This window comes from Lagenorhynchus albirostris, chromosome 6, assembly GCF_949774975.1.
Source record: "Lagenorhynchus albirostris chromosome 6, mLagAlb1.1, whole genome shotgun sequence".
NCBI lineage: Eukaryota > Metazoa > Chordata > Mammalia > Artiodactyla > Delphinidae > Lagenorhynchus > Lagenorhynchus albirostris.
This window is the reverse complement of record NC_083100.1, coordinates 37221927-37245689: the sequence shown is the minus strand read 5'-3', so window position 1 is coordinate 37245689 and position 23763 is coordinate 37221927. Positions and strand designations below refer to the sequence as shown.

General features: G+C 34.4%; 1 protein-coding gene across 2 annotated transcripts in view; it reads left to right on the top strand.

The window, feature by feature from the left end:
• PLCL1 (phospholipase C like 1 (inactive)) overlaps positions 1-23763 on the top strand; it is a 393008-nt gene that overhangs the window by 304082 nt on the left and 65163 nt on the right. For both annotated transcript variants that reach the window (XM_060152382.1, XM_060152383.1), the window contains 2 exons: positions 16492-18966; positions 21669-21872. In XM_060152382.1, the coding sequence (XP_060008365.1) occupies positions 16492-18966; positions 21669-21872 (2679 nt within the window). The remainder of the gene's footprint in view (positions 1-16491; positions 18967-21668; positions 21873-23763) is intronic.

Sequence of the window (23763 nt, the reverse complement as noted above, 5' to 3'; positions counted from 1 at the left end):
ATCTAAGAGATGAAACATTATTTTGAAACAAGTTTAATTTAATTGACCCAGCATAGCTTGGAAGCCATGCTGCCCATGATCCTTTTATGATTAAGTACTAAAGAAGAATCCGTAATGTGAATATTTTTCTTTTATTTCTTCACCATGGGATTCACACTCCCTGGGATAAAAATATCTTATCCTTTTCAGAGAACATTAGTAGATGTATTAGAAATTTAGCCTCTCAGGGGTGTGCCAGTCAGTTTCATCAACAAACGGGAATTCAAAGCTTTTTAGTAAAACTAATGACTTTATATAATGACAACAAAAACCCCCGCACATTTCAAGTTGTGTTTTAAATATCTTTGTGTTCAGACAAATTGATAGCCTAGCGATCAGTATGTGTTAATTTATAGTCCTATAAAAGGCTATGATGTTCATCCCATTTTTAAAACTGCTAAGATGAGCAAGTCTATCTCAAATTTCATAAGGTTTTGTAAACTTTTCTCAGTGCCAAGAAAGCAAGCCACCTGGCAGTTTTTTAAAACAGTGAGCCAGTGCTTAGGAATATGAACCGTAATTGACTGTTAGTATCTCAGCTGAATTTGGCTCAGATTTACAAGGGATATGAGAGCATTTTTATTCTAGTTACACTGCTTATTGTTTCTTATGATTATATTCTCATACTGCAGATTATATTCTCATGAGGCAACCATCCTGGTGGTAATTGAGCAGATTTAGTGTATTTTAACGTATTGACAACCATTATTTTTTCCTGAAAGTGTAAAAATGATTCAGAAAAATATTGGCTATTTTAAGCATTAGTTAAATTTATTAGTTAAATTTCATTAGTTAAATTTCCTAAGATTCACAAGTTAAATGTAGAGAGTTAAGTGTATTTGGTAGAAGAGTGTTCTAAGTGGCAAAGATGGACAAAAACCACTTTGTGAATTGGGATTAGTTGAGTGTAGATAAGAAACCTCTGTTAAGGAAGGGACTCTATAGCTATAATTAAAGCAATAAAGAAATGTGGATTAGGAGACAATGAAAGACACTTTTTGGGCACTACAATATGTTTTCCAAAGAAAGACTTGAGAGTGTGTTGAGGACAGAATACAAAGGCAAATTTGGGATCCATATCTGGACATGAAAATAGAGGATTAGGCCAAGGCTACCAGAGAAGAACTTTTAAGGCTACACTTTTTATTTAATGAAAACTGTTGAAATTTTGATAATTAGGATGTGTTCTCTGAAAGATTAGAGTTCTTGTAACCTATATGGAATTCTTACTGAATCCAATTTCTCTGAAGCATATTTAAGTCCTAATTTAATGCAGCAGATTTAAATCTCATTATCAGTGGAGTGCATTTAATTGAAATCAAATTGATTTAAACAACTAGGCAGGAAATCTGAGTTTAATCTCCTTTTCTTCCTCTGGGACCATTCATCTGCTTATATCTATTCTCAAAGCTTAGAGGTAGCAAAAGTTTGATTCAAAAGGAGATATACTATACATTTTCATTTAAATTGATTGTTTAAGTACTCATGAGGTTAATTTTACAGATAAACTACAAAATTGAATTGTGCTTTGGACATTCTTTTCACCAAGCTAATTAAAGTCAATAATTCTAAAGTGTAAGGTCTAAAATAATTTCCAAATCAAAGACTTATGGTATTTAGGGGATGTTTTGTCATACTGTAATAGAGATGCATTGACCTGTCCCAAGAATAGTAAATATTTAAAGTTTTGTATTTAACTAAAATAACATTGGTTATTTTAATATTTTAAAATATTATTTTAATAAAATAAGCTAATGTACTTTATGCCTCAAGTAAGTCTTCAAAGATATATATTATCTCTATAAACTGCAACTTTCGGATAACTAATGAGGTAATTATGGAACTAATGCTATGGAAATATCTTTAATATGTTTTCTCGTAATATATACTAATATATGTTAAGTTTAAGTAATTTGAGCAAAACAGAGAAAACTAATTTCATAATTCTGCTTCTTTTCCCCTAGAAATAACCACTATTACCAGTTGGAATATATCCTTCCAGATTTGTTATATATAAATGATGAGGTCTCATAATATGTAGTCTTTTATATTATCTATTTTTTAAGGACACATATACACACACACATACACACACACAGATTATAAGATTTATAAGATTTAAGATTTATAGATCTATGTCATCCATTATAAGAGCTTCATAGAGTCTTTTCGCATGAATGTACCATAATTTATTTTGCCAGTCCTTACTGGGGATAAGTGTTTAGTTTATTAGTTTATTTCTAATTTTTTTAATATTACTGACAGAGTAGCACTGAACTGCCATGTACTTTTTTTTTTTATGTGGACCATTTTAAAAGTCTTTATTGAATTTGTTACAATATTGCTTTTGTTTTATGTTTTGGTTTTTTGGACGTGAGGCATGTGGGATCTTAGCTCCCTGACCAGGGATCGAACCCATACTGCCTGGCTTGGAAGGCAAAGTCTTAACCACTGGACTGCCAGGGAAGTCCCTGCCATGTACTTATATCTTTGCCCGTTTGTTCAAATATTTCCTTAAGATAAAGTCTCAAAAATGATATTGCTGGATCAAAGTAGACACATCTTTAACATTTTAAAACATATCATCACATTGCCTTCTGAAAAAGTTGTACCATTTTATATTTAACAAAATTCCCATTTCCCCATAACCTCACATTTTTTAACCTTTGATAATTTGATATGCAAAAGTAATAATTTTATTTGTGTGTTTATAGTACCTATAAGTATTTGTGTTTGAGCATCTTTTCATTAATTTTGAAGTGGTTGTATAATTTTGTGAATTTGTCTTTTCCAAAATTAGTTTGCGAACACTTTTTATAAATCAAGAAATATATATCAAATATTTTTCAGTTTGAGATTTTTTTAAAAATTTGGACAAAGTTTTAATGTGCTCATTTCCATCAGGCTTTTCCTCTATGGCTTGTGGCCTTGATTTATTTGTTAAGAAGAGATCTTCCCCACCCCAAAACTATAGAAATATATGGTTACATTTTTTCTAGTACTTCCATGCTTTGTTTCATCTTTAATCCATCTAAAATAATTTTTTGGCCTGGCATGAAACAGAAATCTACTTATATTTTTTGTTCAAATGAATAGTGAATTTTTCAGCACTAATAATTGAATAATATATTGTTTCCTTCATTATTTGAAATGCCACTTCCACCCCACCCCTTGAAACAATCCCACCAGGCTTTTCATCAGAATTTTATTGTATTTGTCTACCGCTTAGTGGAGAATTTGAGTTTTACCAATATTATCTTTCCAGCAACTTTTATGTTTTCATTTACTTGATCCTTCTTTTTCAACTTTAAATGAAATAAAATTCTATATATAATTTTTGCACATATCTTGTTAAGTTTATTCTTGGCTTGTTTACAATATCTGTTGTTAATTTGAATGTGTTCCTCTCACTTCTACCCATCCCTGCCATTACATTTAGAAGATTATTGTATAAGACAGCTATTAATTTTTTTACATTAATATTTTATTTTGCCACCATCAGTTTTATTATTTCTAATAATTTTCAGTTGATCATTTTGAATTTTCTAGGTAAATAATTATCTTCTCTGCAACTAGTCATGATCTTTCACCTTCTTTACAATATTTTATGCTTAATTTCTTATCCTTGCCTTATTGCTTTGGCTTAAGTACCCAGAATTATGTTAAAATATAGAGTAATATAGTAGCCTTTTGTTTCCATTTTTCATTTTAATGAGAATTCTCCTAAATCTTTACCAGTTTGTATGATGTTTCCTTTAGGATTCTGAAATAGGATTTTGATCATGTGAAGGAAGTTATCTTCTTTTCTCAGTTTAGTGAGAGTTTTCTTTGGAATTAATGTTTATTGCCTTTGAGGAATTTATAGGTAGGATCATATTGTTTTTCTCTTTTAATCTATTTATTTATTGAATTACATTGATGGCTTGCTTAATGTTGATACATTCTTATATCCCTGGAATAAACCTGACTTTTTGAAAAATTGATTACTCTTTTAATATATTGCCATATTTTACTTATATTAATAAATAAGATGGATCTATAATTCACTGCTTTGGAGTTTTATGCTTTTCAAAGTGCTTTAGCATGCTTTATTTCCTTTGATCCTTGAGATAGCTGTATGAATTAGGCAGAAATTATTACATTATTCTGATAAATAAGAACAATAGATATAGACCTTTTTGCCTGTCACAAAGTCATACAGGTAGGTGGTGATCGTGACACTAAAATCCATTAGCCCCCAACCCAAATGCTGTGGGGAGAAGAAATTTAATTATTTCAGTAATTTCTATAAGTAAGGTGTTTATGGACTTTGAGTTGTATTATCTCAAATAAAAACAGTCCTTACATACTTTGCTTTTACGTTTTTCTAAATTCAAACAATAGATTTGTTTCTGCTTTAACCAGGGAGCCTTCACCCTAAATGAGACTCTGTGCTGAGAATACACATTCTCTGAGTTCTGCCATCTGTTTGTTGTACGTGGACAGATGCCGATACTCAGTTAAAGAGAGGTAATACAGTAAGGATTAAAGTGTTAGTTGCTACTAACCCATTCCAGAAGTTATGGATAAAACTTGAAACCTTTAATCAGATTCATCTTGATTTTCAAGTCAAGTTAGCTATTTGAGTCAAAGATTTTACATCTCTATGGTAACAAGTACTGAAGCCACATATTCTATTATTATCATAAGAGAAAAAAAATATTAAGGATGTGTTTTTACATTGCATTGGGTCAGAGAATTGATGTTCTATTTTATATGTGATTCAGGGATCTACCTTATACAAAGTTTAGAGATTGCTCTTAGGGATCTATTACAGAAGAAATATTCAACTGGGAAGCTTAAAATAACAAGTATAAATTTTAGAATCTGTAAAACTTAATGCAAATGCAAGAAATGGTCCATTAGTTATGATATACATTTATTTATTAAGTAGTAGACTAGACTTCCCTGAGTGTAGAGAAAAATGGATTTAGACTACAAATGAATTGTATTTTAGGTTTCAATGGAATTATACTTTTATAAAATTGACATTTAATCTTCATGTCCTGAGTCACACACATTTACAAGATGTTTTTACAAAGTAAATTTATTGTTTTTAAATCTCTTGTAAGATTTTTTTCTCTTAATGAGAAACCTAAACATGTTTATTTCTATATAGTACAATGGCACTGATTCTATCTCTAAGAAATACCACTGATAGTTATATATTTTATATTTACTCCAATTGGAATTTATAAATGATGTATATAGTCTGAAATCTTGTCCCTAACAAATGTTGCACAGAAAATCATGAATTCCTGGAATTTGACCATTTTTCAAATTCTATTTCATTAATTCATCTTTATGCTCTGTAGCAAGGCTGACTATAACCTTATTTCCACTTAAGCTAATATAACTCTGAATGATTTTCTTTTTTAAAATTGAGATTTAATCGACACATAACATGGTATTTGTTTTAGGTGTACAACATAATGATCTGATATATTTATATATTGTGACATAATTACCAGAATAAGTTTAGTTAACATCTATCAGCACACATATTTAAAATTTGTTTTTCTTGTGATGAGAACTTTTAAGATCTACTCTCCTAGAAACTTTCAAATTCTACATGATTTTATTTTTATAAATCACATCTGTTTCTGAAACTCAGCTCCAATAACACCCTATGATAACAAATGGTAGAACTCACATAGTGTTGAAACATATTGGGCATTTCCTTTTCAGTTTTAAATATGTTTTATTCAAATCTAGATGACTGGAGAATACGTTTAAATTCCAAAGTGACTGAAATCAATGTAGATAATATGTTGGTGCCTCATATTTGATGGTAAATATTACCATTAAAAATTGAAAAGTCAAAATGAAGCAGAAACTATTCTGTGAACTGGTTATTTAGCACACAAAGGAAAATGCAAACATTTTTCAGGAACATTTTTGACATGAACTATATTTAATAATGTTCCATTCCTACTGATATTTTAATTTTTCAGATAATGTAGTTTAAGTAAATGTGCAACATTAGTTGGAATGAAAAAAAATTATGCATAGGTTTAAATGCCTCCCTAATCATATATCAGTTTCTGATGGATGCCCTAATTAAGTGTTAATTATACAGTTATACCTACGAAATAATTAGGGCATTCTATTTAATCTCTACAACAATACACTGAAAGAGATGTGTTAGCAAGATAGGTATTAAAAGCATACATTGGGACTTCCCTGACGGTCCAGTGGTTAACACTTCATCTTCCAATGCATGGGATGTGGGTTCGATCCTTGGTCGGGGAGCTGAGATCCCACATGCCTCACCGCCAAAAAGCCAAAACATAAAATGGAAGCAATATTGTAACAAATTCAATAAAGACTTTAAAAATGGTCTACATCAAAAAAAAATCTTAAAAAAAATAAAAGCATACATTTACATATTCTTCATTACAGACTTTCTTTTTATAGGGACCATGACATGTTGCCTTCTATAAAGAGCACCTCTGATTAATCCTCACACCAGAAACAACAAAGTAGGCTCTGGCATAAGTTCAGCCAGAATTCCTGAGCCTGCTGTGTAGGGAGTCTTGTGATGAAGGACAGAATCATATCTCAGTCTCCAGGCCCACTTGGTTCTTGGCACCTCTGCTGAGAGTTGCACAGGCTACTGATAAATTTTAAATGTAGTGTTTTTGAGCGTGAGGTGGACATCTGTCTTAGAGGAATAGGATTGATAGCAGCATGTCATTCTTCAGAAGCCACTGAATAATTGTCAGATGACCTTTATTTGTGTCCACTTCATTTTGTTCATATTGGTGCTGCTAAGACACAGTACTGTAACATATTCTCCTGGGACTTACAATAAGCAAAACCATGCATTTCATGTAGCAACTGGATTAGTTGAAAACATCATGTTTTTGACTAGAAAAATGGGAGTGTTGATGTACCTTGTACCACTACTGTATACAAAGTAGTGGACTGTGAAGGATGCAAGAAGAGATTGGTGAGATTTAAGTGAGAAACAAGCCTTTCCCAAGAAGGCAGTTGACACTATAAAGGAACATCTATGCTCGTGGACTTGCGGGGAAATAAGAGTTGAAAATAGAAAGTCCATCAGTTAGTGAGGTTTCACAATAAACAATAGCAGGGTTTGTGCCCTCATTCTGTGGGCAAAACAGAAACGGCAAGAATCAATGGCACAATAGAATGATCGGACGTCTGGAGACACGGGCTTCCAAAGTCAATATCGACCTGGTTTCCTCTGTGGCCAGATCTCCTCACCTATATGGACTTAATTTCTGTACAGGTGAAAAAAATTCCAAACAGGTGAATAGTCTTTGATTTTACCTATGAGCATTGATCTGCAATGAAAGGTCAGAGATTTTTCATTAGGTTTATGATTTTGCCTCTTGAATGAATCACAGGGATGAAGGTATATAGAAAAAAGTTCAAGCAGTGGTAATTCTTCACCTTTAGTCCACTGTTATTGAACAAACATCATAAATAACATTTAAAATATATAAATCAGGATACAGCGTTCCTAAAATTGTGAGCCAGAAAGGATACTTTGGTATGATTTACTGTTATTGTTACTATTCCTTTGAGTTGGTTTCTTCCCAGTTGTGTTAAAAATTTCAAACCAAAGGCTTTTTAGCCTGTGCCACTCATTATGCTCTAGAGAATAAAGAAGCCTCTTGTTGCAAAATGAAACTGATAGAATGTGCCTCCTTAATCTTGATTTTGCTATTCCAGTTATTTTAGGAGGCATTATAAAAACGTTAACCTATTGAAAATCCAGTACTATTGTGGTTAATAATGTGCTTTGCAGTCTATTAGCAGTTACTGTGAGAACCTGGCAACAGGACTTTGGTGTGACTAAACCCACTGATGTCATCTTCTGGGTTCCTGCAGCAAACTCTTACTAGCCACACTGTCAGTGGCAAGGTCTTTCTAGAACATCTGGGAATAATGGAGTCACAGGTAGGGCTATGTAATTCAAGATTTTTTCTCATGGCATAAAATTATAGTGTAGCTCCATGTGAAAACCATATTTGTTTTCTTGTTAAGTGACAATAATTTAAAAATTATTTTAACTAAGACCTTTATAGATTTTGAACATTTCAAAGCTTAATTTTTTTCTTGTCCAATTTTAAGTATCTAGATAAACGCCCTAGTGGTAAAGCTGTAACTTAACTGTACTTAATTACCAGTACTCCCTTTTAAATATCACCTCACCAGCTCTTGTGCCCCTTTGTGGTTTTGGTTCTCAAACATCCTCAATGTTATTTAAAGCTGTTTTTATTTATTTAGAAGCATGCGTTATATGCTTTGATTTATTAAATTTGAAGATTTTGTCATTATTCTACTTACAAATTTCATCAGTTATAAAAACCTGTGTGTGATGGAAAGAAAGCATTTATTCCAGGCGCCATTAGTGTTGGGATTAATAATTTTTAAAGCACTAATCACTGGGATGGTGTCTAGCACATAGTATGTGTTCAGTTAATCTTTGCATAAGTGAATGCTGTATTTTGAACTAATGCATGGAACATGCATGATGAGAATTATACTTGCAGAAAAACCCTAACTGGGTAGAAACCATACAGCAGAAGAACTTGAGATAACCACTTTTATTTACAGTAATGTCTTAATGAATTCTAATGAGTGAATGATCGCAGTGAGATATAGCACAGCAGAAAGCTTCCTCCGTTAAACAAAACAAATCAAAGGTACTAAGAACCCACGCTGAAATAGACTCTTTCTACATTTTATTCCATCTTTGCCTTTAGAAAATCAACAATTTTTGTTTTCAAGTGAGGAGGGTCACTTAAGAGATGTCATTTAAAAGAATGTTTAGAGGGTCCCCGGCTTCCTATAATTCAGTGAATTTCATAACACAGCCATGGTATGTACACAGTGGAGTAGGTTTCCTAAAGGGGATGGCTTTAGTGCATTTTATTAAGTGGATCACCTTTTATAAATTAAATGTAATGTTAAATACAGACATAAAACTTAATTTGGCGAGAGATATGTGCGTGAATAACTTCACACATTGCCTTTAATGAATCCTCTTGAATTATAAGATGGTGTAGAGAATGAACACTTACTTTATGGATAAGAAAATTCAGCTTCTTACCAACTAGGCTTAGTGAGAGCCACCAGGGAGAGCCCGTGGTTCACAGAGCTTGGGCCAGGCTTCAGCCACTTCTCAGCAATGCCCATCAGGACCTCCACCCCCACTGTCCCACACAGTGACATCAGGTGGGTCACATGGTGCTCATCACAAGTAAGTGACATCACCTGTTTGTGACTTTGCATTAAGTAATTTGAGTTTACTGTGAGAGAATAACTTTGGAAATTTCAATGTGAAAAAAATGGTGTAATCCTACAGTTGCAACCTTCCCTTACTTGAAACTTGAAGGCAACAGTTGTAGTGACGATACCACCATCCCCAACTCCTGGAGTTTTATGGGAAGAGTTAGGCCTTGTGTCGCGGGCTGGGTTTTTTCCAGAGTGCCTAACTGCCAGGTACGGTTGTGGATTTGGGCATAGACGCATTGGACACGATACTTTAAATATAGGTATATATGACACACATTATGCACATCTAATGGATACATTAGACTTGGATTCCATTCCTTGAACTATCACCAATATAAGTCAATAAAGCCAGCATTGCGAGGGTAGCCTTCTCTTGGCCTATCACTCTCAGTCTCTGCCTGTTGTTTCCTTCTCATCTGGGGCCTCTCTACCCCTCACTTATTATACTGTAGTTATCTTGACCATCTTTCCCACCAAAGGACTTTTGTACCTGCTCTTCCGCTTTCCTGGAACCCTTTGCTCTCAACTCTTTTCAGGCTGCAGTTTGGCTCTCACCCCTGTCACCATCCTCACCATTTTGAAGGCAACATAAGACATTCTCTTATTAAAGTTACCAGTAAATATCTTGATGACTGAATCCAATAAGCCACTTTAACATCTTATTTTCTAACACTTGCTCCTTCAAATCTGTTCCTTGGTTCCTGTGAGATTCACGCCCCTGGTTCTCTTACCCTTTAGCCTTTTTTTCCCTTTAGATCTTCTCCTCTGCCCAGCCTCTTCACCTAGGTGGCCCATACTCATCTATAATCCACCATAACCCGAAGTAAACCTACTTCATTTTTCAACTTTACCTCTCCTTGTATTTCCTCTCTTTTAGCAATATTTCCATTCACATCTCATTCAAACCAGAAACCTAGGAGTCATCCTAGACTGAATCAAGAACTTCTGATCTTACCTCCAATTTCTTGATACTTCACACTTCTCACCCTTCCTTTTATTAGCTATTTACCTCAGGCCATCACCATCTCTTTCCTTTGATGCTGCTTACCTACTGCACCATCTTCAGTTTTGTCCATATCACATCCTTCTAGTGCGCATCCAAAGTGATCTATTTAAGATAAAAGTCAGACTTTATCAGTTTCTTCAAAACTCTTAAATGTGCTAGTTCTTAGCATGAAGTAGGTACCTATCATTGTTTGTTGAATGAATGAATGAAGAATGGAGACCAAAGGCCTCTCAGCATCCACTGTTGGGGCTCATTTGGGTCCTAGATTATATTGTCTACAATCCTTTGAAGGTTTCATGTATCAACTAAACCTTTTCTGAATTTTGCTTGGAAGTTCATAAAACCAGAATGAATATTATTAGTATAGAGTTATAGTTCATAGGTTGTCTATAAGAAAAAGATAGGCTCCTTATGGTGAAAATAAGATTTATGTGCTATATTTTTGCTTGCCTTTTAGTTATAGTCTATTAAATTTTTATGTGGAGACTTTCTTAAGAGAACTATTCAAAAATAAGTGTTTCCCCCCCTCTTTTACTAAAAAGGAAAAGCAAATGTCACTTTAGTGTATCTGCATTTCTGTAGCTGGATTTCTGTATTATGAAATAAGTTTCTTTCTAGTCACAGTTTTACACCTGCTGTTTTGATTGCCATTCTTAAAGTTTTTGTAAATTTGTTCTGTTTTAACAAAGAATCGTCATTCAGTTAATAACAACTTACCAAAAAAAAAAAAAAAAAAAAAACCAAGGAAGGAATACATTACATTACAATTAGATGTTTAAACATGCTTATCAGGTCAGAGGTAGGGAAACCTGGGTATGTTTCCTTTACTCTTAAGGTTTTGTACAGTGCTTCAATATGTTCTTTTTTTGTGGTAAAATGGGCATAACATAAAGTTTACCATTTTAACCATTTTTAAGTGTATAGTTCTATGGCATTGGGTACATTCACATTTTTGTGCTGCTTTAGTACACTTTTTTTGAAATTATTATATTGAAATAATTCATTATTGAGACTCAAAACTGTGCTTTCATTGAATAAGCAGAGTTCTCTCTGGGGCTTATGAGTGTGTTCTGATGAAAAATGATTTTGTTTGCTGAGTTTTGTTAAGAAACTTGCAGCATATCTTATCTTGTTAGGCTCAGAGAGCAAATGCCAATGGGAACTTATGGAAACAGGTTTATTAATTCGATTTATCTGAACATTTTCCCCAAAATTTAGTTTAATAAAACATGTTTAGGGAGCTATAAAGCCTTTACTCTTGTGTGGGAATCTCATGTGATCATGACTGGTACCCTACTCCTAAGAGTGTATGAGCAACAGTATTGTAGAAAATAAGGAAAAATTTAAAAAAAACTAGAACAACATTTGACCATTTTCCCCTAATATTTTGAAATCATTCTTAAGATTAGACATCAACCCTTATATCATGAGGTTAGATAGAAATTATCTTTGATATGCATATATTAGAAACAGTGTTCATAGACAAATCAATGTCTTGTACTGTTTTAATAAAAGACTAAAACATTTGTCTGTTGCTTTGCCAGTTTATGAGACTCTTCTTGATTCTGATGATTAAATCCTTCATGTAGAGTATTGATTAATTTAAGAAGACAGTAGATCCAAATGTAAGGTCTTATCTGGAAATGTTCAGAGAACATATAAACATATTTATAAATAACATATAATAAATAACATATTTATTATATAACTTGATTAAATGTGATCCCTTCTTGTGAAATTATAATTTGGAAACTTAAACACAAAACGTTAGGAGATAGAAGAAATTGAGCTCAACGCCTGACGAATTTTTGGACCCCACTAGAATATTAGGCTAAGCTTTAATTTAGGGGATAGAGGCATCACAATGTGCTGTTCATACTTTTTATTTTGTAAGCTGCTCTAAGAAAAAATTTTGGGGGGAGGAGGAATTTGTACTCTAGCCTCTTCTTTTCATTCCAGAGTGAGGAAATTTAGCTTTGAAATAAATGTCAAGTTCTCATACCTTATAATAATCTCCTTATAATAATGACCTTATGGTCATTGGAGTCAATTCAATCATCTCATGAGCTAGAAACTGGCAAGAGTACACCGGAACTAAAAACAAACTTTGGTTTCTCTTGGAAAGTGCCAGAAGTACCTGTCTTCCTAATATATAGATAACTGCAATGGATTTGCTCTTATTTCATCATCAATTTTTTTCGGGTGTGTTTATCAACAGGAAGATCTATAACCAGTACTTTAATTTTCTTCAGTTGGAGATACCCCCAGTCTGTTTATTAGAATAGTACTCCTTTCCCACCATCAATCTGCTAAGATCATCTTGAGGGAACTACAGAGGGGTGTAGGGCTCAGCAAAGAGGCCTTGGTGGTGAAGAAGCTCAAAAAGAGATTTGGAGTAGCCCGTCGTCCCCGTCCACTCTAACACAGTTTCCATCTCCCCTTCTGCCAACTTTTCAGAGCTAATGCATAGCTTCACCATTGAAAGAACAGACGTAGAGAAACATCAGAGTCCTGAAACTTTTCCAGCATATTTTGAATATAAATAATTTTGGCTCTAGTCAACAGCAAACTATTTGTTCATATGTACTATGGCTCGCTCTCTATATTATATATATAAAGTATATATATTTGCTCATTTGGGGGCTTGTAATAACTTTGGATTTTGTCCTTTGTGAGACGACAACCTAAAGATTGTTATCTTTTCCACTGGTTCCGAGTTTTAAAGCATTTTAAGTTAAGTTTTATAATCATGTAAAAGTTGCATGTCAAGGCAAGAAATAAGCATTACAAGGCAGGTGGACTCTTTTGTAGGGTAGATATAAAACATTTATTTCTTGAAGACTTATCTTACTAGGAGAGAAAGTCTTGATATGAGGCAATATCACCACAAAGAAGAGAGGCTTATAAGAGAAAGCTATTCTTACAGCAGTAGTTTTGCTCTCAAAAAATAGTGGCTGAAGTCAAGATTGGCACTTAGACCATGGAGAAGGATGGTATAATACCATGCATAGGGTAGAGGAAATATATACATGCATTCGGAGGAACACTGATTTCCCATTTAAGCTTTGTTATAAACTATTAGAGGTTTTATAATTCTGTTGACAATCATCTTATTTGGAATATGATCTGCTTATATAAAAATAATATTTAATGTGAAAGCTCTCAATACTTAAAAGTCTAGTGAAACAGTAGCTTTAAAAGCTGAGTCACAGTCTAATTTACCATCACAATTCACAGTTTCCTTCAGTATTTTACTTGTTAGATTAATCCCATCTCAGCAATACCTTTAGGTTCTTGCCTTGATGATGTGGAAAAATACACACAAACATCTGATATTTCTGAGCATGTGGGCTGTGACAAATTTAAATGTGTTCTAATAGTGCATCTGCATATAAACAGCTGAAGATTTATGGTTGTTTTTTAACTTAAAGATGAGGAAATTGACCACTGTGGGATAATTAAAAATAACAACTCTCTGGGAAAGCAGGGGCTAAGTTCTTAAATGCCAGGGCACCAAGAGACAATATCCTCTAATCTAAATTGAGTAATTTATATCTTTGTCACTTGAAGATCAGACATATATTTGAGTTAATGAATCACCCCACCTACATCCCATAACTAAAGCAAATTTTGTTTCTTTTTCACAGGCAAGGTTTTAGTCAATTGAATAATAAATCATCCTGCCTTTTTCTGAATCATAAGATAGGGAGACTCTTACAGGCAAGACCACAATTAAATGATACCCTAGAAGAGAGATTCTAACCTGTTTTAAAAGAATGCCTGAAGGAAACAGCCTAGATTACTTTGGCTACACTTTTCAGTGTTTAAAATAGTAATATCATATGGCTGTTTTTAAACATTTTCAGTTTTTCACTGAAGATCTGTCTTAAATGCTCATAGGTCAGGAATGAATCAACTTCTGGATAACCCCCAATATCCTGGTCGGTGCCTACTGAAAGCCCTACAGAGACCAGGTGTATGATGAAATGTTCCTCTCCCTTCAAAAAGATTAACCTTACAAAGAATATTCATGAACATTTTCTCTTTTGAGTCTCACAGTAATGCTCTATTATATATAATGATTATTAGTTCCTACTTAAAAGCAGAAATTAAGATTCAGAGAGGCTAAGTAACTTACCCAAGGTCACTAGTGAGTGGAGTAATACCAACTGGAGACTAGTTATTTCTACCCTAAGGACCATGCCCTTTGCTCTCTATACTTTGCTGCTTCTTTGATATGCTTTATAAAATTGGGCACTTTAAACATGCACTAAGGTACTTTTAGGAAATTTGTTCCTGGGAGAATTATCTGAATTGATAATATGATTGGGAGCATTGTTAATTTGAGTCTATGGTCTGAACAGAAGAAAGTGTAAAGAAAAATCCAGTTTTAAGTGGCATTGTTCAGATATTCAGTGCAAATGAATTGGGAGTGAGAGACACAGTGGATGGTCCAGGACTAAGATGAAATACATCGTCTTATGATTATGAGTATCCAGAGGACTGGACCTGAAATTTAGAAAAGACAATAGGTGAAAAGACCTAGACACACCCAAGACGGAAATAGCCACAAGAAATTCACCTGCTTAAAATACACTAATCTGCGCAGATGAAGTTTGATGCCCTGTTGTTCAGGGAAGGGCTAAGTGGGCTGAGGAAATTGGGACTCTGTGAGACTAAGATACAAGGACACTTACAGAAATGGGTAAAAGGTAAGATGCTAGTGTTCCCTGTGAAATCTTATGGCAAAAGGCTTTGAAATTTAATTCACATTGGAAGAACCTCAAAAATTAGTTGAGCCATTCATATTTCTGTTTGGTTTTACACAGTGGCTGCTAATAGCATTATACTGAAATGTAGGTGTGACTCTCATAATGTTCATTTATTTTTATTTTTTTATTGAAATATAGTTGATTTACAATGTCTTAGTTTCTGGTGTACAGAAAAGTGATTCAGATATATATTACATATATTATTATATATATATTCTTTTTCATAATGATTTATTACAGGAGATTGAATATAGTTCCCTGTGCTATACAGTAGGACCTTGTTGTTTATCTATTTTGTATATGGTAGTTTGTATCTGTTAATCCCAAACTCTTAATTTATCCCTCTCCCATTCCCTTTCCCCTTTGGTAATCATAAGTTTGTTTTCTACATCTGTGAATCTGTTTCTGTTTTGTAAATAGGTTCATTTGTATCATATTTTAGATTCCACATATAAGGCATATCATATGGTATTTGTCCTTCTCTTTCTGACTTACTTCACTTAGTATGATAATCTCTAGGTCCATCCATGTTGCTACAAATGGCATCATTTCATTCTTTTTTATGGCTGAGTAATATTCCATTGTATACATATCACTTCTTCTGTTTATGGACACTTAGGTTGCTACTGTGTCTTGGCTATTGTAAATAGTGCTGCTATGAACATTGGGGTGCATGTATCTTTTCAAATTAGAGTTTTCATCTTTTGCTGGATCCTATGGCAACTCTATCATAAATGTTCATTTAAATTGTTTACCTGTGTCTGAAAAATTGCTCGGGTGAGAGTCATTTGTCTATTGTTAGCTCTCAATCTGACTTTCAAGTTGCCTTTATTCTTCAAAATAATTTGAGGAAAAAAAGTGACTTTTTTTTTTTAGTTAAGCTATATTGTAAGCCCTTTTTGATGTAATGCATGTTAAGGTAAAAATCTTTTATTTGAACTAGTTTTAAGTATAAAAATTAAACTGTTGCAAAGTGTAAATGAGAAAAACTTTTTAAAGAAATCCAGCTTCATTTCTTCCATATATCTATAGGGACATGAGCAAGGTTGTCAAAATACCAAGAGGTAGAGGATCTTAGGAAATCTACTTTAATGAACAAATAAGAGTGATTTGTAGTTCACTTCATACTTGATTTTATTTCAAAGAACACACAGGTGTTGGAAAAATAAGTTTTTTTCCTGAACTTAACAATATCAATTTTCTTGGCAATTTCTCTTTTCTGAAACACTGAAAAGGTAAAATTTAGGCTAGCTCCCGTCCAAATAATCATAATAGCTGAATGGAGTCTGAGGCGCTCGTAGAGTGTTACTGAATTTGTCTATTTTCTTAAGGAAATTGACTCATTATTTTCAAATTGCTTTACAGGATCCTGCAAACCAAAAATGTGGTGGAAGAAAGAAAACCGTGTCTTTCAGCAGCATGCCATCCGAAAAGAAAATCAGTAGTGCGAGCGACTGCATCAGCTTCATGCAAGCTGGCTGTGAACTGAAGAAAGTACGGCCAAATTCTCGCATTTACAACCGTTTTTTCACTCTGGACACAGACCTCCAAGCTCTTCGCTGGGAACCTTCCAAGAAAGACCTTGAGAAAGCTAAGCTTGATATTTCTGCCATAAAAGAGATCCGACTGGGGAAGAACACAGAAACATTTAGAAACAATGGCCTTGCTGACCAGATTTGTGAGGACTGTGCCTTTTCCATACTCCACGGGGAAAACTACGAGTCTCTGGACCTAGTTGCCAATTCAGCAGATGTAGCAAACATCTGGGTGTCAGGGTTACGGTATCTGGTTTCTCGAAGTAAGCAACCCCTTGATTTTATGGAGGGCAACCAGAACACACCAAGGTTTATGTGGCTGAAAAAGGTGTTTGAAGCAGCAGATATCGATGGGAATGGGATTATGTTAGAAGACACCTCTGTAGAGTTAATAAAACAACTCAACCCTACCCTGAAGGAATCCAAGATCAGGTTGAAGTTTAAAGAAATCCAGAAGAGCAAAGAAAAGCTAACCACCCGAGTGACCGAAGAGGAGTTCTGTGAAGCTTTTTGTGAACTTTGCACCAGGCCAGAAGTGTATTTCTTACTTGTACAGATATCTAAAAACAAAGAGTATTTGGATGCCAATGATCTCATGCTTTTTCTAGAAGCTGAGCAAGGAGTCACCCATATCACTGAGGACATGTGCTTGGACATCATTCGGAGATATGAGCTTTCTGAAGAGGGACGTCAGAAAGGGTTTCTTGCAATTGATGGCTTTACCCAGTATTTGCTGTCACCAGAATGTGACATTTTTGATCCTGAACAAAAAAAGGTTGCCCAAGATATGACCCAGCCATTATCTCACTATTACATCAACGCCTCTCACAATACCTATCTCATAGAAGACCAGTTCAGGGGGCCGGCTGACATTAACGGGTATGTTAGAGCTTTGAAAATGGGCTGTCGAAGCATTGAACTTGATGTAAATGATGGTTCAGACAATGAACCAATCCTTTGTAATCGAAATAACATGACAACACACCTTTCCTTTCGAAGCGTCATAGAGGTGATAAATAAATTTGCCTTTGTGGCTTCTGAGTACCCACTCATTCTTTGCTTGGGGAATCACTGCTCCCTACCCCAGCAGAAGGTAATGGTTCAACAGATGAAAAAGGTCTTTGGCAGTAAACTCTATACTGAAGCACCTTTGCCATCAGAATCCTACCTCCCATCACCAGAAAAATTAAAAAGAATGATCATTGTGAAAGGAAAGAAATTGCCTTCTGATCCAGATGTTTCAGAAGGAGAAGTTACAGACGAAGATGAAGAAGCTGAAATGTCTCGAAGGATGTCAGTAGATTACAATGGTGAGCAGAAACAAATCTTGCTGTGTAGGGAGCTCTCTGACTTGGTGTCTATCTGTAAATCTGTTCAGTACAGGGATTTTGAACTATCTATGAAAAGCCAAAACTATTGGGAGATTTGCTCATTTAGTGAAACAGAGGCCAGCCGAATTGCAAATGAATACCCAGAGGATTTTGTAAATTATAATAAGAAGTTCTTATCACGAATCTATCCAAATGCCATGAGAATCGATTCCAGTAACTTGAATCCACAGGACTTTTGGAATTGTGGCTGTCAGATTGTGGCAATGAATTTCCAGACTCCGGGTCCAATGATGGACCTTCACACAGGCTGGTTTCTTCAAAATGGAGGATGTGGTTATGTTCTAAGGCCGTCTATCATGCGAGATGAAGTTTCTTACTTCAGTGCAAATACAAAGGGCATTGTACCTGGGGTGTCTCCTCTAGTGCTTCATATTAAGATCATCAGTGGTCAGAACTTCCCAAAGCCCAAGGGAGCTTGTGCCAAAGGGGACGTCATAGATCCCTACGTGTGTATAGAGATACATGGAATTCCAGCCGACTGTTCAGAACAAAGAACTAAAACTGTACAGCAAAACAGTGATAATCCTATTTTTGATGAGACATTTGAGTTTCAAGTGAACCTGCCTGAGCTGGCCATGATCCGTTTTGTGGTTCTCGATGACGACTACATTGGGGATGAATTTATAGGGCAATATACGATACCGTTTGAATGTTTGCAGCCTGGATATCGGCATGTTCCCCTCCGCTCCTTTGTGGGTGACATCATGGAGCACGTGACTCTTTTTGTCCACATAGCAATAACTAATAGAAGTGGAGGAGGAAAGCCACAGAAGCGCAGCCTTTCAGTGAGAATGGGGAAGAAAGTTCGGGAGTATACCATGCTCAGGAATATCGGTCTTAAAACAATAGATGACATCTTTAAGATAGCAGTTCATCCCTTACGAGAAGCCATAGATATGAGAGAAAATATGCAGGTAGGAAAAATCCCATACTGTCCTCCCTTACCCCTGAGTCTTCTGACCCCTCGCTCACCAGTGAACATTGTGTTTTACTAATGATGTGATTCCTCAAAAAATTATCACAGAGGATGTGTAACCCCATGTACTGCTGAATTGCCTGTGATAAAACAGATATTTGAAAAATAATTTATTGGGGTATAGTTGATTTACAATGTTGTGTTAGTTTCTGCTGTACAGCAAAGTGAATCTGTTATACATATACATATATCCACTCTTTTTTAGATTCTTTTCCCATACAGGCCATTACAGAGTATTGAGTCGAGTTCCCTGTGCTATACAGTAGGTCCTTATAAGTTATTTATTTTATATATAGTAGTGTGTATGTGTCAATCCCAATCTTCCAATTTATCCCTCCCCCCCACCCAGTAACCATAAGTTTATTTTCTACATCTGTAACTTTATTTCTGTAAAACAGATATATTTTATGTTTCTAATGGTGAATGCTATGTTAAATCTGGCCTGAAATCTGGCTTGAACTAAGCCAGTTAATGGAGTATAAATGTAGCAAAATGCTTTATATATCCATTAAATGTTCCTAGTACAAAACTAAGTTGATATATGGGAATGTGTATATGAAACAGCGTGAAAAGAATAGAATATAAAATATTATATGTGCATGTAACATACAAAATGTTATATATACAAACACATGCATACTAATTATAAGTATACATGTAAAATATTTGCAGATAAGAACACAGAAGGGTATTTGAATTCATATAAAACAAATGTAATGCCTATTAGATGATGTCTTAGTTGTTTGTGTACAACAATAATAAATTACCCTCCACGAAACAAAGAAGACTAATAAACAAACAACATTCAGCACTTGAACTTGTTGAAAACTATTTAGTCTTCTCTTAGAAATGTGCTTTAATTGAAAGGACATGGATTCTGGATTAAACTCTATCCCTGTGTGATCTTGAGCAAATTATTTCAGATATCTGGCCATCAGTTTTCTCCTCATAAGGTAAGAAAAATAGTAATAATTACATCACAGGATTATTATGAGAATTAAATGAGAGTGTATGTAAATTACCCAGCCTTAGCATGTAGGAATTCAGTGTCAGTTTTCTTGCCTTCATTAATGCTTATAATCAGAGATGGCTGCAAACTTTTTTCTTCAAGACTATTTAATATGCTTATTCTAGGCTCATGTTACTAAGAAACAATCAAACGGCAAATGCTTGCTTAGTTCCTGCAATGTGCAAGAAGATGTTGTTTGGCAGAAGCAGTAGGAGTCTATGTATGAGAGCAAAACAGGAGAGGAATATTTTTCAATGTACTTTATCTGTTCCTTTAACTAACATTTTTATAGTAACCTTCACCAAAAATCCCTACATTCAAAATAGAAAACAAGCTTGAAGAGGTTAAGTAATTTTCCCAATATTGCATTTAATAAATAGGAATATTGAGCTTTAAATCCAGAATTAACCACCACCAAAACCCGATGATCATTCATGGTTTTTAGTCATGTGATGCTGAACGCCAAACCATGACTTGGTGAAAACTTTATTTTTACATTATTTCACAGAGGAATCCTGGAATGGGTTTAAAATCAATTTTAAATCACCAAAATGGTAGAAAATACTATATTATATAAACCACATACAAATACTTAGATTGTAAATGTATAACTTGTGGTGGGTTGCCTTGGCTGCTGTTTTAAAATTAGGCTCCAAATGTCAGCATTATCTACCTGACTTTTTCTGACATAATTCTATAACTATTATAAACCCCTATGTTAGATTAGTTATAAGTCATTTCTACACCTGACTTTATATATTAGAAGTAGATTTTAGGTAGTTCTATATAATTCTTGGACTATGTCCTTTGCATGTATTACGTGTTTAAAATACATAATAAGGAGAGTTGACTATAGATAAAATTTTTCCAGTTAGTACTGATAATTTATCTCACCTCAAATTTCTTTTGGTTTGGGATTATTCAGAGCCTAATTACTAGAAAAATGAATACCATCATTGTCACTGAATTCATGAGACACACATTAGGTTAGGTATTGTTCATTGTTAGTAGGCATAATTTCTATTTCAAATGAATCTTTTAAACGCCTGTCACATGGACAAATGTAGCTTTACGTGAAATGTGTTTTATTATGTGTGTCTGTCAGGTGCATTTCTGGTGAGATGACAAAGGAATACCACTGATGGTTATGTGAAAGGAGTATGATGAGTAATAGCAGCCTGCTACCTTGAGGGGAAAAACTCAAAGATGCACTCCAATGTGTAACCACTGACATGCTTTTACGATTATCATGATACAGATTTAACAAGATATTCATGATCAGCCAATATTAATTTGTGTGCATTGTCCAGAACATTTCAGACATTCCAGAATATTCCACAGCCCTGCTTTGAAAAGCACTATGTAGCCTTGGGTCATAATCTGCTTTGCTTTGTGGCATATTTGTGGCAGTTGTTAAAAGCTGAGAAAGATGAAGTGTAGTTGTGAATTAGCTCTGTGTGTTATCTCCATGCGTATCTCAACATTTTTGGTTGGTTATAATCCAGTTTGCTTCAAATTTCATACGTATTTAAGGGTATACTTTTAATGAATATACTTTTGTGTAAACCTAGAAGTGCTGGGGGGATGTATCATGTGGTCAGAAGTGTAATTCCATGTTTTCTTCCCCACAGAACGCCATAGTGTCTGTTAAAGAACTGTGCGGACTCCCTCCAATTGCCAGTCTGAAGCAGTGCCTGTTGACCCTGTCCTCTCGGCTCATCACCAGTGACAATACTCCTTCCGTCTCTCTTGTGATGAAAGACAACTTTCCTCATCTGGAGCCTCTGGGGGCAATTCCAGATGTGCAGAAAAAGATGCTGGCTGCCTATGATCTGGTAGGAAATTGTTACTCTCTATTTTTTCTCTGTGTTGGGAGGAAATCATATGGCAGGGGCTCTTTTGTGGAACTCCAGTGAATAACACAGAGTGACTGCCTTTAGAACCTCAACTGGGAGTGGCAGGCAGAGCTGGCCCACTCAGCCCCACCTAAGCCCCAGTGGAGACCTCTGAGGCAATGCTTTGAACCTAGAGCTCCACAGATTAAAACTGGAAAATCTCTGCTTTAGCAAGCAATGAATTATTGATTAAGTCCTCAAAACTATACACAATTTCTCATCATCTAAATGACTTTAGCCTGCAATGTAACCATTTAATTGCATACCTATAGGAAGTAAAATTATGCCTCAGTACTGCCTTATGATGGTTGAGACAAACTATTTCTCTGGAATTTATATTTCTAAGCTAATACTGTTATCTGATTTTTCTGAATATATAATGGAATTTAAATAGCAAATAAATTTAAGAATAACTGTATTTCTGCATCTCCTAATTCCATAAAAAAATTAGGACCAAATGAAAAACTGGAAAATTTGTGACATGTGTGCCAGGTAAAGTGTAAATAACCTTAAAATAGAAAGAGCACTTAAAAATCAATGAGAAAAAAAAATGAGGAAAAAAATCTTAATCTACATCAGTCAGGATTAAGTTCAGCTTCATGAAACTAAAAATGCAAACTAATCATGGCTTAAAAATACAAAGTTTTATTTTCTCACATAAAAATCTGGAAACCAGCCATGCAGGGTGGCACTTACATAAAATTCTTAAGCACCTAGGCTCCCTCTAGCTTTCTGCTCCACCATCTCTAGCACATCCTTATGGTCCAAAATGGCTGTTGAAGCTCCAACCATAATATCTGCATTCTAACCATCAGGAATGATGAAGAGGAAAAGGAGGGCATTATCCTCTCCCTTTAAGGACGTTTCTCTGAAAAAGCATAGATCACATTTGCCTACCTGGAGTTGACACATAGACACACTTAGCTGCAAATGGAAACGGGAAATGTCTTTATTTTAAAGGGCTATGTGCTCAACTAAAAGTCATCTCTTCTGTTACTAAGAAACAGAGGTAGAGTGGATATTAGGGGACAACAAATAGTCTTTGCTTCAGAGGTGAACAGGCAATTTATATATCTCCTCACCCTAAAAAAATAATGAAAATGTAAAAACATATTTAACCTTAAAATAAGTTTTAAATTTAAGATGTTAAAGAAATATAATGAGATACTTCCCCTCTCCATCAAACTGGCAATTTTTTTCTTTTTAAAAACTGTACCTCTGATAAAGAATTTGAGGAAATGGATACTCTTATCCATCTACCTTCAGTGGGAAAATAAATTGATATAATTTGGGGGGAAAATTTGGCAATATAATTTAAAATGTTTATCCCATTTGATCCATGTATTTCATATCCAGGGATTTATTCTAAGCCAATAGATGTGTACATAAACATTTATGGTTAATAATGTCAGCATAGAGGGGTAAGTTAAATAAAATACAGTAAGCCATATTATGGACTCCTTTGAAACCATTAAAATTGCATGTTAGAATACTTAATGATGTGAAGAATTCCTCATAATTTGTATGTTAGAATACTTAATGATGTGAAGAATTCCTCATAATATGTTTGGTGAAAGAGTCTGGTTACAAAAAAATATACACTATAGCATTTAAGTTGTATTTATATGTATACACATCTAAAATGCTAGCAGGATATTAATAGTGATTATTTTTAAATAAGGAGAGTGAGTTTTATTTTCTTGGATATGCTTTTCTACATTTTTTCCGTATTTGCCAAACTATTTACAATGAACCTGACTAATTTTCATAATTAAATAAAAATAAATATTAAGGAAGAAAAGAATAATATTTTATCATCCAAAAACAACTA